Raw genomic sequence first — 14,036 nt, forward strand, 5'->3', positions numbered from 1 at the left:
CCACCCCCGTGGACGGGCTCCCCCACGATGGTGATCAGCAGGTTGGCCATCATGCCGGCGTGGAGGGGCAGGTCGTAGGGGACCATCTGGAACAGGGAAGGAGTAGGAGGAGGGAGACGATAAAGAGAAGGGAGGGGGGAGAAATAATTCAGTTTAAAGCAGTAGAGCTAGTCCTGTAAACGATGGCGGAATTATGGTAATGTTCTTAAAGGTGACATTACACCACCAGGTGTGAGTGTGATTAGCTGTTGCAAGCCGTTTTGAAAATCAGCCTCTTCTGACATCACAAGTGGGTGTGTCCACCTAGATGTGCGCTGGATGGATCGGTCTACCAGCCTACCCAGTGGACTTGAGCAAACGTTGCTTATCTATCCGTCATACATCTAGATGGACACGCCCACTTGTGATGTCAGAAGATGCAGATTTTCAAACGGCTTGTAACGGCTGATCACACTCACACCTGGTCGTGTAATATGGGACCTTTAAAAACATAATTCCTAATGAGGATAAATACCTACAATTACATTGGTGTAGCCCTTAACCTCTGAGGGATGGCCACAGTGGAAAAGGGTATTGAAGCACATTGTCATAGAAATACATCACAAATAAAGTTGTTGAAATATGTTGTAGTAGTCGAATAGCTTTAACTATTGATCTTCAGGCCTGTACACACAACATCATAGAAATTAAACTGTAAAGTTATGGTTCAACAAGGTTATGAAAGGTTTAACTATCGAGCCTTAGGGGTTCACCCTGTTATGAAAATAATCACAAATAAAGTTATGGTTGAAAAATCTAAAGAAGGGTGAACTATTGGGCCTTGGGGCCGAATGCACATCGTCATAAACATGGCTATAAATAAAGTTATAGTTGAAAAATAATCAATAGAGGGGTAAACTATTGGGCCTTGGGGCGGGTTGCATTGACATCGTCATAAAAACAACTCTAAATAAAGGTTTGGTTAAAGTGAGTCTTGCACCTCACCCACATTCCACATCACATCACAATGACCACAGTCCCAGTGAGTCAACATCTCCTGGTGGACCTTCCTCCAGCCTTACGCAAGCCACTGGCAACCGCCAAGGATATCAATAAGGACAAGCAGGCTAACTTAGAAACCATTTTATTTCTTGGAATAACAAAAAGATCATTACAACTCAATATAAGACGACAACTTGATGTAAATCAGGAGGACATGGGTGTTTACGTTATATGTCATGATCATAAAGGAATGGAATGAGGAATCGGTATGAAAAATATATAGTAGAGTATATGTATATAATGTATATATATATATATTTCTGCTTTGAGAAACAATGCAAAAGGTCCAACATCACATTGCACTTTGACCCCGTCAGGAGGGGTCAACCTGCAGAAACGCAGCCTTTTGCAAATCAACCGCTGAACCCATCAGTAGACAAGGGGGGGGGGGTGGGGGGGGGCGCCGCCTGGCTCCTGATTGGTCACTGACTAGCTGATTGCGGTCAGCGATACGGCGGATAAAACCTGGACTGGAACACAAGAGATACAGTGTGCATGATGACACGTGCAGCAGCCTGTCTGCTTGCTGGTTAATTCATCTGCATGAGATCCCACTGCACCAGTGACCCTCCGGCGAGGGAGAGAGGGAGTGGGGGGGGGGGGGGGGGGGGTCGGAGCAACTCAGCCCCAGCGGAGCCACCTCAGCACTAAACCCAGCAGCCTCAGCCAGACGTCACCCCGTCATCCCAAAGCACCTCCGTCAACACCATACCCGCCTGCTCAAAAATCAATACGAGTCTTCCTACTCCAGAACCAGCCTAGAGACCACCAAGTCCAGAAGAAGAGCACCCAGAACCAGTCTAGAGTCCACCACTACCAGAGGAAGAGCACCCAGAACCATTGTAGAGTCCACCACTACAAGGAGAAGAGCCCCAGAACCAGTCTTAGGCTGGCTTTACACGAAAACGCTCCCGGGTGAAACCGACAAAATATTTTACCAGATGTGTTTTTCGGGGCTTAAAAACGCAAAAAAAAATTAACCCACCCTCCAGAGTGGAGATCTTAAAAACGCTCCACCGTTGCGTTTCCGTCTAAAGGGTTAACAACGCAAAATGTGTGCTCTGAGCTGCTCATGCTGGCTCTCGTCCCGTACGCGTTTACGTCACATCCACGTGCAGTACAGGCAAACCACAACAAACATGTCGGATTTCACACACTTTTGCGTCACCGTATGCACGCAGATTTCCACCCAAAGACGCTCGTCTAAATGCGGAATTAAAAGTGGGAACGCCACTTTTGCGGCTTGTGTTCAGATCGTTGTCGTGTAAAGCCAGCCTAAAGCCCACCAACCGTTGTAGAGTGCACCAATCACCCATCACCACTGAACACGGCAAAGCAAGCAAGACGCTGATAGGACAGATGATATTGAACTACTTCAGACTCACCAGCATGTTGCCTGGAGAGGCCGGGCCCCCATAGGGCCCCATGGGCCCCCCGAAGGGCCCGGGGGCGGGAGGGAAGCCGCCTCCTCCGGGGGCGGGGGGGAAGCCGCCTCCTCCGGGCGACCCCCAGGACCCCGGGGGCATGGGAGGGAAGGCCCCGCCCGGGAACCCAGGGAAGTGCCCCGGGCCGGCGGCGGGGGGGAAGGCCCCGGGGTCCCCCGGTCCGTACATCCCGTTTCCGGCTCCGGGCTGGCCCCCGGGGAAGGGCATGTTGGGGTAGGGCCCGGGAGGGGCCCCGGGGCCGGAGTGAAAGGGTCCGGACGGGTAGGGGACCGGGGCTCCGGGGAGCTGTCCCGGTGCCGCCTCGGGGGGGTACTGCCCCTGGAAAGGCCCGGGGAAGGGCCCCGGGGCCCCAGGGCCGGAGGGGAACTGGCCCGGGGCTCCAGGTCCGGAGGGATACTGTCCAGGGACGCAGGAGCCCGCCGGGTACCCCCCGGGTACTGACGGGGGCCCGGGGTACTGGCCTGGGGCCTGGGGGCCGGTGTTGTACGGGCTACTAGGGAACTGCCCCGGGGCCCCAGGTGGGCCTCCGGGCATGCCGCCGGGGGCCGTGGGCTGTGTGGGGGCCCCGGGGGCGGCGCCGGGCCAGCCGGGGTTGGCGGGGGCGGGGGCAGACGGGTTGTTGGTCCCTATGGTACTTGCCTTGCCCGAGACGTCGTCTCCGATGGCGTCAGACAGCTGCCATGGAAACGAAAGGAGGTTATACTGCTTTTACTTCTTTTTTTTCTGGATAATAAAAAGATAGCCTGTTGTTTGATTTACTGTAGGAATATATAGATCGAAAGGCTAAGATGTCAATCAGTGGGAATAAGTAAATAATGTATTAGAAATAAACAGTTTCTACTCACCGAAAAATCCATGATCTAGAAGAAAAGAAAATATAGAAATACGCTTTAATAAGTTATCAAAGGAGAATAACAGCAAATAATATCTAGCTGGAAACACAGAAAGCAAAAGTACAGAACAACGTAAGCCTCCCTGTTCCTGGTGAGTGACTCAGTCAGACCCCCCATAAAGTTACACATTATAACCCTCCGTATCACTAGTTAGCTCAGGACAACACATGGGACAGCGATCCCAACTTCTACCCGACCATCTACGGGTGATCCTCGCACCGCCGGGACGATTAACGGGCTGTTTAGCCCATTAATTAGCCCTCAGTCGTTAGCTGCGTGGCTAAAGTACAGTAAGCAAGTTGAGCATCGACTGTACCTCGCTCCTCTCCGAACGGGGTGACAGATCGCCTTTCGAGGGGCTCGTAGTCAGGACAAAGCTAACACTTCAGGAAGTTTTGAACAGAATGGTGGCTGATGGGAGTAGCCCGATGTATGTAGACACTGTGGCGTACAGCTGCAATGCACACACACACAAACACACACTCACACACTACTACAGCAGCAGCTACCTAGCTTTTCCCACAGTCCTCCTCCTCTTCTACTTCTGGTCGGAGAGGAAGTGGACACGCCCCTTTAGGGTGACGTCAACAGGGGCCACGAAAGAGTTATTCCCCAAGTATGTTGTTGTTCAGTCAATGTAATAATATTAATTAAAATAATATTTTTATGTTGTTGTATTCCTAGGTGTGCTCCGAGGTCATATATATATATTTATGTTTTTAGGTATTCATTTATTAAAAGTGGCGTCGACACAGACATTGTATTTATTGCCATTGGAATGTCCCCGGCAACCCATTTTTTATTTTTTGATTATATTTAGAATCAACCACAAAAATGTGTGTTAACTGTAACAGATTATTATAATACAAATGTTGAAAAGTGATGGCTTTTTAAATATTTATCTGTCTGAAATTATTATTATTATTACGGTACATTTCGCAAGCAATGAAACAATAAAACACTGAAATAGAATATAAAAACGATCCTTATATCAGTTAAATGCTGAGTTAAGAACATAATACAAAGTAGCACTGGCTGTCAATCCAAGGCATGTTGTTATTTGACGACGCCTGTTTTCGGAGCCGGAGTTGGAGAGGATTGGTCGAACCAGTCACAAGATATTTCATCTCGGTTTGGGGAAGTAAAAAAAAAAGACATTCAAAGCTTCCACCCCGAGCATCCGAAGTCTGGTCCGCGTCTGCTCTGTCAACATGGTGAGTTTTAGAGCACAACAACCCACGAATAGACTCGTTTTGCCATGCATCTACCCTCCCTGGCGTTACCTTTAATTAATTGATGCCCTAATAATGAGCAGTGAGAAAGTAAGCTCGCGCCTCTGCTAGCGGTAGCATGCTAGCCGTGGGGACATCCTGTACGGGTGGAGAGATCTGCTCACACACGTCTTGGTATGAGGACTTTAGCATGGAGCTAGCGTCCGTATCCAGATCCAGTGGTCCTGCGGTGGTGTCATTGTTCTGTCATCTTCGGCGCGTAGACATATGCTCATCAAGCCATTAGTTTGATAGTTGCTTGTTGGATCTTTTTAATGAGTTGCTGGGCGTTCGGGATTCGTTTCCTGTCAGAAACTGTCCACAAAGCATATTTGCAGGCATGTCTATACTCGTACCACCGCTGTAGTCTACGTTTGGGTCCGAATAAAAGCAACGTAACTAACAGAATATTGTTGTCGTTCTGCGAATATCGGTAACTCTTAACGTTACTAGCAATCTTTTCAGGACAGGAAGACAATGGGTTCAGTGGAGTGGCTGTTGTGGACATAAACACAGGAAATGTGTGCAGTATGCAGAAACATCTGCTTGCTGCACATATTTCCTGTAAAAATAAATATCGCCCTATTATGTTTTATTAGGGCAAAAGCATGTATTAAAAAAAAACATGTTTATTTCAGTACTGTTAGTCAAGTGAGTTTGTCTGGACTTATCCTCTGGTCTTAACCCAGCAGGACGTCTACTAAAGTCCTCCAGAATTGATTTACAGAACCCTCAAAGCTTAACTGAATGTATTACTTATGTAGTACTTAACTGAATAGGCTAACATATTTAGCCTACATCATGTGGTGTGGGTCAATGGGAACACGCATAGTATAGGACCACCATCTGTGTTGCCATCATTTGACTACTCCAGTCACAGTCCATTATTATGGACAAGGTCCATAATAATCATCCACTCCACTGTGTGTGTGTGTGTGTGTGTGTGTGTGTGTGTGTGTGTGTGTGTGTGTGTGTGTGTGTGTGTGCAGACCTTTCACGTTTTCCTGTTTGCCCTCAGAGTGAATCCCTGGTGGTGTGTGACGTAGACGAAGCTCTCGTCGAGAAGCTGAAGGCGTTCCGTTTCCGCAAGGCCACCAACAATGCAGCCATCATCAGTAAGCGTGTTTTCTGTCTATTGCAAAGATGAAAAGTTGATCTTCAGCCTGTTTAAGCACTGTTAAGGGAAGTTTCAACATCATCCTAGGTCGACTCTTGTCCTGAGTGAAAGGGTCACTGATATTTCTGGGCTCGCTTAGTGGTTTCACTTAAAGGCATAGATGTGTTTAGTTCGGCCAATCGCAAACAGCTTCTGGATGTGGGCAGGCGATAACTCAAGGACCACAGCTGTACACCTAGAATACTGTTTGCCTGCGTTACACCCACAGGAACTTAGAGCTGCTTATTTCACAACTTCTCTCTTCTGTTTCCCCTCTCAGTGAAGATTGATAAAGACAAGCAGTTGGTGGTTCTGGAAGAGGAACACGAGGCAAGTGGTTGGGAATCCTGAAGAAAAAAATATATATCCTTGTAATATTTGTAATATTATTAACCTTTTTTGTGTCTGATCATCTTCCACTTCAGGACATTACTGTGGATGACCTGAGGGATGAACTGCCCGAGCGACAGCCCAGATATCCTTTGGTTTGCCCTGGTGTTTAAATAGAAGAGGCATGGGGGAATGTTGTTTTTATGTTGTCCTGGTGTGATGTAGCATCAGCATTGTTTGTGTCTCGTTAAAGCGAGTCCTTGGCCACCCTTTTTTAACTGCCTACAAATGTTTCTTAAGCCCCTTTCATGCATAGTTCCCGGTAAATGACTGGGACAACCTTTTGAGGCGCCGCAGGCTTTTTTTTACTATCCCCACATGCAGCTACGTTCTGGAACATTTCCATTTGGTGCGCTTTCACCCATGGACTGCGGGATGTGGGAAAAGGGCTTAACATATCAGCATCCAAACGGTGAGCGACGGCTGTACCTAAAGAGTGCCCCAGTGGACCGGAGGTCACCCCTCATGACCTGGCCTGCCTCACTCTTGAGCCGACCCCAGTACACGTGCCAGTGATCCTCCTTAACCTAGCCGGAACGTTCGTGGTCTACAGCTACCAGCGTCACCATGACGACGGCCGCGTCTCCTACCCGCTCTGCTTCATCTTCTCCAGTCCTTGCGGTGAGACCCTACCCCCCCCCCCCCCCCCCCCCCCCCGTCCCTCTCCTTAACCTCTTTGTAGTCATCATCTTCATCATCATCAATGAGGTCCCATGACATAATTAGCAGAACAAAGTGAGAGGAATTGAGTGATGGAAAAAAGGCTAGTTAAGAAAAAGTTGTATGTAAGGAAATTATTGAAATTGGTAAACATCTCCAGATGTCGCGTGTTGGTCGTAGCACACAACTGTTGTTGTGAGAAATTCCCTGCAAAGCGACACTCTTACTGTTGTCATAACATGTTTTTTTTCAGACTGCAAACCAGAGCAGCAGATGATGTATGCAGGAAGCAAGAACAAGCTGGTGAAGACTCTGAACCTCACCAAGGTAGCGCAGCACTTGGCACCCGTTCCTCTCCTCCACACCATTCATCTTCTCCACACCATTCCCCTCTGCGTTGCTCATCGTCTGCTCACTGTCTCCAACCCCAGCCTTCTCCTTAATGACCTGTATCTGTGTTTACTGTCTCCAACCCATACCTGTTCCATAATGGCCGGTGTCTGACTTCACTTTGGATGAAAGCATCTGCTGAATGAGGCCAATGCTGCATGATGATTAATGATGAACAACAATGAACGGCAATGAACAACAACTACATTGTTGTTCTGTCCCGTCCGGCAAACTATTAATGATCACCAGTGGTCGCCATGGCGACTCAGCAATGTTCAAATGGATAAGCGATGGAAGAGCGAGCAGTAGGGGTGTAACGATACATAAAAGTCACGATTCGGTACGTACCTCGGTTTTTAAGTCACGGTTCGGTATGTTTTTCGGTACAGCAGTTTTTATTATTTTATTTTTATTAAACAATTAGATTTTGATTTATTAAATTGTATCAAACAAATGCCTTACACAAATGAAAAGACATCAAATACAATTGAGGATAAAAACACAATAAAGTCCAGGACTTATTTCCATTGTAATCCTCATCACAAAACATCAGGACAAGACAAGACACTCACAGAGTGTGTGATAATCATTAAAAACTTTATAAAAAAAAAAAACTTTTTTTTTTTTCGGTACGTAAGAAATGAAACGTGCATCGAACCGTTAGACCCGTACCGAAAATTTTCGGTACAAATACGCATATCGTTACACCCCTAGCGAGCAGTAGTGAAAAGTCTGTCTGACTGTCTAATGGCCTGCCTGTCTGTCTGTCTGACAGTCTGTCTGATGATCTGCCTGTGTTCCTGTCTGTCTGACGGTCTGCCTGCTGTCTAACGGCCTGCCTGTCTGTCTGTCTGACGGTCTGCCCATCTGTCTGCAGGTGTTCGAGGTGAGGACCACTGAGGAGCTGACCGAGGAGTGGCTGAAGGAAAAGCTTGGCCTCTTCTCTTAAGGTCGCCACGGTAACGGAGGAATGGAGAGCGCACAACCCGAGTCATGTCCTTTTTAATTTTTTAATTTTATTCTTCTTTAAAGAAGTGGGGTGCCATGTTTGGCCCGATGCACGTTGTTCCCCCCCCCCCCCCAACCACACATAACACCGTAGGATAGGACAATCAATATCTTTCATAGTCACGCGGTTCTTAGAATGGTCTCGATTACGAAACGTCACACCAGTGGGAGAAGGTGCATTAAAAAAAAAAAAAGGGTAACTATTTTTGGAGATGCTATTTCATGCAGATCTGCTTTCTATTGTCCCTTCTCGTAGAATGTTTCCCTTCTGCCAGTGCAGTACAGTCTGTCATGAAACCACACTCCTGTATCATCTCTGTAGGGCTGAGAACTCTCGGATAAGACTCTAGAGGCTTTGAACTAGACATTGTCTTACCTTGAATAAGTCCTTAACTAGCTGTCTCTTTAAAGTTTAACCCATTTTTATTTACAGTGTTTAACTTATAATTGGATTAGTAATGGCATTTCGGGATTATTGAAAAAGAGAATGTACTTCATATAGTTTGAATTGATTTAGGTGGCTTCCTTCGGACAACGTTGAACAATCATTGCTACAATCAGAGATGTAGTCTTTAGGTCCGGGGATGTAGAATGCATCGAGTTCATACGTTTACAAGTAGCTCACCTGAAACCTAACGACAACCAACAGAAAGAAAAGGGGATTATACATATAATACTTGTATACTCATAAGTCAATGCACTGCTGCAAACAATGGAGCAGTACTACTCAAAGTACACATGCATAATGTGTATATATATATAAATATATGAACAGCCTTGTCATGTTTTAGATTCTGCCTGGTGCATGCTGAATATGGTGTTATTTACTGTGATAGGACGGCGAGGGATGGCCTTTTAGGCCTACCATTGACCTATCTAAATCTCGGTGAACTTTCTATTCCATTTCTACTGAATCATTCCTGAAATGGCGTCCGTACCATTTGAACAGCAGGACAGCCTTTTCCGTCAAATACAGGGTCTACTCTCAAACTACCTTCGTACACCTGTCATGGCAGATGATCGTGGGCCTTATCCAGCCAGCAGCCATCTTGGTTCTAAACGATAGCTGGGTGGCGCATTCAGTTCCCTCCACCTAGATAGAGTTGAGAGCCAACATAGCCTCTAGCTGACAGGCCCATAGCTAGTCTTTGTTTGTTTTAAATGAATATTGTGGTGATCCAAACATCACATTTTTGTACTTTGATTACATTGTGCTTGTCCCAGCCTTGAGGTCAGTTTACCGAACACCAATATTCCTTTTTAGATTAGGAAATCGAACGCAAGCCTTTGTTTCAACTTGTACACAAAGAGCTTATGAGTGGCAGAACACAGAGGCGTGGCGGTCCCCCCCAGGGGGCCAACTGTTCTCTACCTGTTTAAAGGCAATAGACTAAAATGGATTTTAAAAGGGGTGTGGCTCATTTGGCAGTTGAGCAGATTTACACATCAAGTGTCGCATCATGCTGTACCCCCCCCCCAACTTGCTGTTGCTTCCTTTTATGCGTCATATTTTGTATTGATGGGAAATTAGTAGGCCGAACTGGGGAAAGAGAAACTGTATTATCTGTAACAAGAATGTGGTTACATTTTTTTTTCCTTTTTTATGTCATGTTTGACCATTTTCTGATTATTTTATTCATTAAAGGTATTAGTTTTTGTTTTGTAATTTGCATTGGTTAACCTGCAATGGTCACAGTGGTTTTTTTAAATCATCTCAACAGAAAGTACAGGAGGTGTCCTATGAAAGCTCTTAATCCATGAGATTGGGATTGTTGCTTTCTGTAAATCTTGGTTGATTTTCTAATCTAGAATGAAGATTGATCCCTTTCACAATCCGGAAGCCTCTTCAAACAAAATGCCAAAAAAGTTTTTTTTTTAATAAGATATTGATTTGATTGAAGGGAGGCTGCTAAATGATGAACTGGAGTGTTTTATTGAATATGTGCAATGTTTCAAACGAACCAATACAAAAACGAGAATTCCTTGATAGTGAGCGACGTAAACTACTGTACATGGCTTCGTTTCCATAGATGTATGGTGTGTTTGAACGACGAGGTGGTGAGCCATGCATTTGGGTTAATCCTGTGGATATACATATTTTTCCAACTAATCTAGTGTATATGTAGTAAACCGTACAATAAATGTACTTTGCATAGATGTCGGGCTTTTTTTTCATACTCAGACGAATCGTCGATCTTTTCCAAGATTTCCCACCTGAAACATAGCTGCCTCTTGGCATCAGTGTAACTTGTGAAATATTATTAAATATTCATAATTTGTACGATGTCCAATATTCACCCAATAAAATAGTGATGTTTAAATGTCTGCGTTTCTCAAGTACAGAACAACGTAAGCTTCCCTGTTCCTGGTGAGTGACTCAGTCAGACCCACCATAAAGTTACACATTATAACCCTCCGTATCACTAGTTAGCTCAGGACAACACATGGGACAGCGATCCCAACTTCTACCCGACCATCTACGGGTGATCCTCGCACCGCCGGGACGATTAACGGGCTGTTTATTATTAATTAGTCCTCAGTCGTTAGCTGCGTGGCTAAAGTACAGTAAGCAAGTTGAGCATCGACTGTACCTCGCTCCTCTCCGAACGGGGTGACAGATCGCCTTTCGAGGGGCTCGTAGTCAGGACAAAGCTAACACTTCAGGAAGTTTTGAACAGAATAGTGGCTGATGGGAGTAGCCCGATGTATGTAGACACTGTGGCGTACAGCTGCAATGCACAAACGCACACTCTTCTACTTCTGGTCGGAGGTAGTGGACACGCCCCTTTAGGGTGACGTCAGCAGGGGCCACGAAAGAGTTATTCCCCAAGTATGTTGTTGTTCAGTTAGGTATTCATTTATTAAAATTGGCGTCGACACAGACATGTATTTATTGCCATTGGAATGTCCCCGGCGGCAACCCTTTTATTATTATTATTATTATTTTTAATACAAAGTAGCACTGGCTGTCAATCCAAGGCATGTTGTTTGTTCAGTGTTTCCCATACATAGACCAATGTGTGGCGTAGCGCAACAGATTCAACAACGAGCGCCACAAATTGATTCCGCTTTTTAAATGTATTCTTATTTTAACGCGATTTTTAAGTATAAATTTCTCACGCTCTCACGCACACGCAACAAATGTCACGCCCAAACAATAAAAATACCAGATCTCTCGTTGCTTCGGACGAGCGCTAAATTGCTGCGGCTGTCCCACCCGTCAACAATCCCGTCCGCCCACAACCCAACTCCCCCCACCCCTCCGTCAACAATCCCGTCCGCCCGCAATCCAACACAACAATCCCGCCCCCCCCCCCCTGACTTGCGAGATGAAACGGCCGTCAAAGCCCTCGGGTGCGCAGTACAGAAAGAGAAGAAAAGAGGAGGAGGAGAAGCAGTCTAAATATAAAGGTAACATTAACGTTATGTCATCTTTTTTTAAATACCGCTTTGTGTGAAGACGTTTCATTTGTATTAACGTTAGCTTGCTAGCTAGGTTGAAATAAAGCGACGCTAGTTTAACATTAGAACGGCCAAGACGGTCATTTTGACCGTTTTCAACGTTATATGTGCAATAACTTCGTTGAATGAAAAAATGCAATACTGCTGTTACCTGACTTTTCCTAAAAGTGTCTGTATTTTCATTTAGAATATTTTTTATATAAATTACACATGATATGTTTTACCTATTTCGGCCATAAGCGGTCATATTGACCGCACATCATTTCACGGGGTAAAGCCAGAGTCTGTGATGTACTACAACAACTTGTACAGTAATAAGTTAATCTACATGCGCTCAAAATATATTTCCAGACGCCCCTAACAGCTGCTGGAGAGGGGCCTTCTGATGCAACATCCACACCACTCTCTGAAGCATGTACGTAAGTTTAGCCAATTGTTTGTGGTCTCTTACGCACTGCTGTGTTGTTGTTGTTGTTGTTGTTGTTATGATTATTATTATCATTATTGTTGTTGTTGTTGTGACTAAAAGGTACAAGCTTGTTAGCAATACAGTAAATTTAGGTTTTAGGCAAATAAAATAAAGTTTATTTGTATATCAAACCTTAATTAATTTATTAAATGAAGTACAATGACACAACAAACTTAACAGTATGGATGTACTCTATGTTTGAATACAGCTACAAGTCAGGCGTCATGCAGCAGCAGCGCTACCACATCAACGACACCACCCACCTCTGAAAGTCAGCTTGAAGCAGGTTAGTTATGTAATTGCATGTTACAGCTGCAGTCACATCACTGAACAATACTATGGTTATTCATAATTTATGCTTCAGATGTGTTTATTGCCTGATGTGCTGTTATTTGTAAATCACTGTGTGACCTCACTGAAGGATTAATATCTATATTTGCATGTGTGTTTGATTTGCTTGCAGGTGAAGGAACAAGCACAGCATGCACTGTTCAACAGCCTGATGACACCCAGTCAACACATCCTGAAGGACACAAGGCAGCACCTTTGGACCATTGTTGTTCAAATAAAACTGTTAAGTGTTCAGATATAACAATACAAGCACCTTATATGTTTTTACATAATCTGTTCACTGCACTTTATATTTTTACTTTGCACTTTTATTAGACTGCTTATGAATAGGCCTACATTTTTTATACATTTTTTATAGGGATGCACCGAAATTTCGGCCACCGAAAATTTTCGGCCGGCCCAAAAGCGCATTTTCAGCTTTCGGCCGAAACACTTTTATCACCAAAACAACACGGCCGAAACTGGAAATTGTGATGACGCAAACAAAAACCGCGGCCAGCACACGCTTGTCTGGATAAGCGCCTCTGAGCCAACATGTCTGCGGTGTGGGCATATTTCCATATATCTGAAAAAGACCCACGGATAGCGATTTGCAAAACGTGTAATTCTGAAATTTCGAGAGGGGGTAAATCTGCAAAGAGTTTCATCCAAACGAGCCGTCTTTAGCGACGGCTCGCTATGAGACAGCTTCTATCAGCCGAGCTTAGGGACCGTCTGCAAAGTGCAAAACGGAAAACGGTGTTGTTTTTTCAGTGCTAAATAAATATTTTTATACTTTTAATAATTGTAATTGATTTATTCTTTGAATTGCAATGCCTTGATTTTAGTGAGGTTAGTACTCAGTCATAGCTATAAATGCAATGGTAGGCCTACTAATAATTGGCATAATCATTTATTTCGGTTTTCGGTTTTCGGCCTTGGTTTCCTCATTTTCGGTTTTCGGTTTCGGCCAAGAATTTTCATTTCGGTGCATCCCTAATTTTTTATATTGCTTTTTCATATGTCTAGGTTGTTCTCTTACTTCATTGTGTTTGTTAATGTGTGTTACACTGCAATTTCCCAACTTGGAATCCATAAAGTATATCTATCTATCTACCTTTGGTTCAGATGTTTCTTTTTTTGGGGGTGGGGCGCGCGGGGGTAATCTCGCCTAGGGCACCAAATGGGCTAGAGCCGCCACACATTGGTCTAGGTATGGGAAACATCCCGTCCGCCCGCAATCCAACACAACAATCCCGTCCGCCCGCAACTCAACTCCCCCCCCCCCCCCCGTCAACAATTCCGCCCGCGGTTATAATGTAAGCATTATAAGACTCTACAGAGTCTCACTCCGGCCAAAAACCAAAAGTTGCCAACCCTGCAGGCACCCGGCACCACACATTGCTACCCGAAGTCTGGTCCGCGTCTGCTCTGTCAACATGGTGAGTTTTAGAGCACAACAACCCACGAATAGACTCGTTTTGCCATGCATCTACCCTCCCTGGCGTTACCTTTAATTAA

The 14,036-nt window shown here is 45.1% G+C and overlaps 2 protein-coding genes across 2 annotated transcripts in view; one reads left to right on the forward strand and one right to left on the reverse strand.

Annotated features, from left to right (window-relative positions):
* lgals3a (lectin, galactoside binding soluble 3a) overlaps positions 1-3,912 on the reverse strand; it is a 4,341-nt gene extending 429 nt beyond the window's left edge. The window contains 4 exon segments of the mRNA XM_084482133.1: positions 3-86; positions 2,427-3,161; positions 3,332-3,346; positions 3,696-3,912. Coding sequence (XP_084338259.1) covers positions 3-86; positions 2,427-3,161; positions 3,332-3,343 — 831 coding nt within the window. The 5' untranslated portion in view covers positions 3,344-3,346; positions 3,696-3,912.
* Positions 3,913-4,475: 563 nt separating this feature from the next.
* On the forward strand, positions 4,476-10,411 carry LOC311362142 (glia maturation factor beta-like). Its single transcript, XM_084481957.1, has 7 exons — positions 4,476-4,593; positions 5,669-5,765; positions 6,087-6,136; positions 6,232-6,281; positions 6,735-6,817; positions 7,110-7,183; positions 8,124-10,411. Exons 1-7 carry the CDS (start codon positions 4,591-4,593, stop codon positions 8,193-8,195), a joined length of 429 nt encoding a protein of 142 aa, XP_084338083.1. The 5' UTR covers positions 4,476-4,590; the 3' UTR covers positions 8,196-10,411.
* The last annotated feature ends 3,625 nt before the right edge of the window (positions 10,412-14,036 follow it).

Source organism: Micromesistius poutassou, assembly GCF_964030765.1.
Source record: "Micromesistius poutassou genome assembly, chromosome: 17".
NCBI lineage: Eukaryota > Metazoa > Chordata > Actinopteri > Gadiformes > Gadidae > Micromesistius > Micromesistius poutassou.

Coding starts and splice junctions, on each gene's coding strand:
- LOC311362142 (XM_084481957.1), top strand. Junction 6,137..6,231: donor TTCTGGAAGAGGAACACGAG/GCAAGTGGTTGG, acceptor CTTCCACTTCAG/GACATTACTGTGGATGACCT. Junction 6,282..6,734: donor CTGCCCGAGCGACAGCCCAG/ATATCCTTTGGT, acceptor CCTAGCCGGAAC/GTTCGTGGTCTACAGCTACC.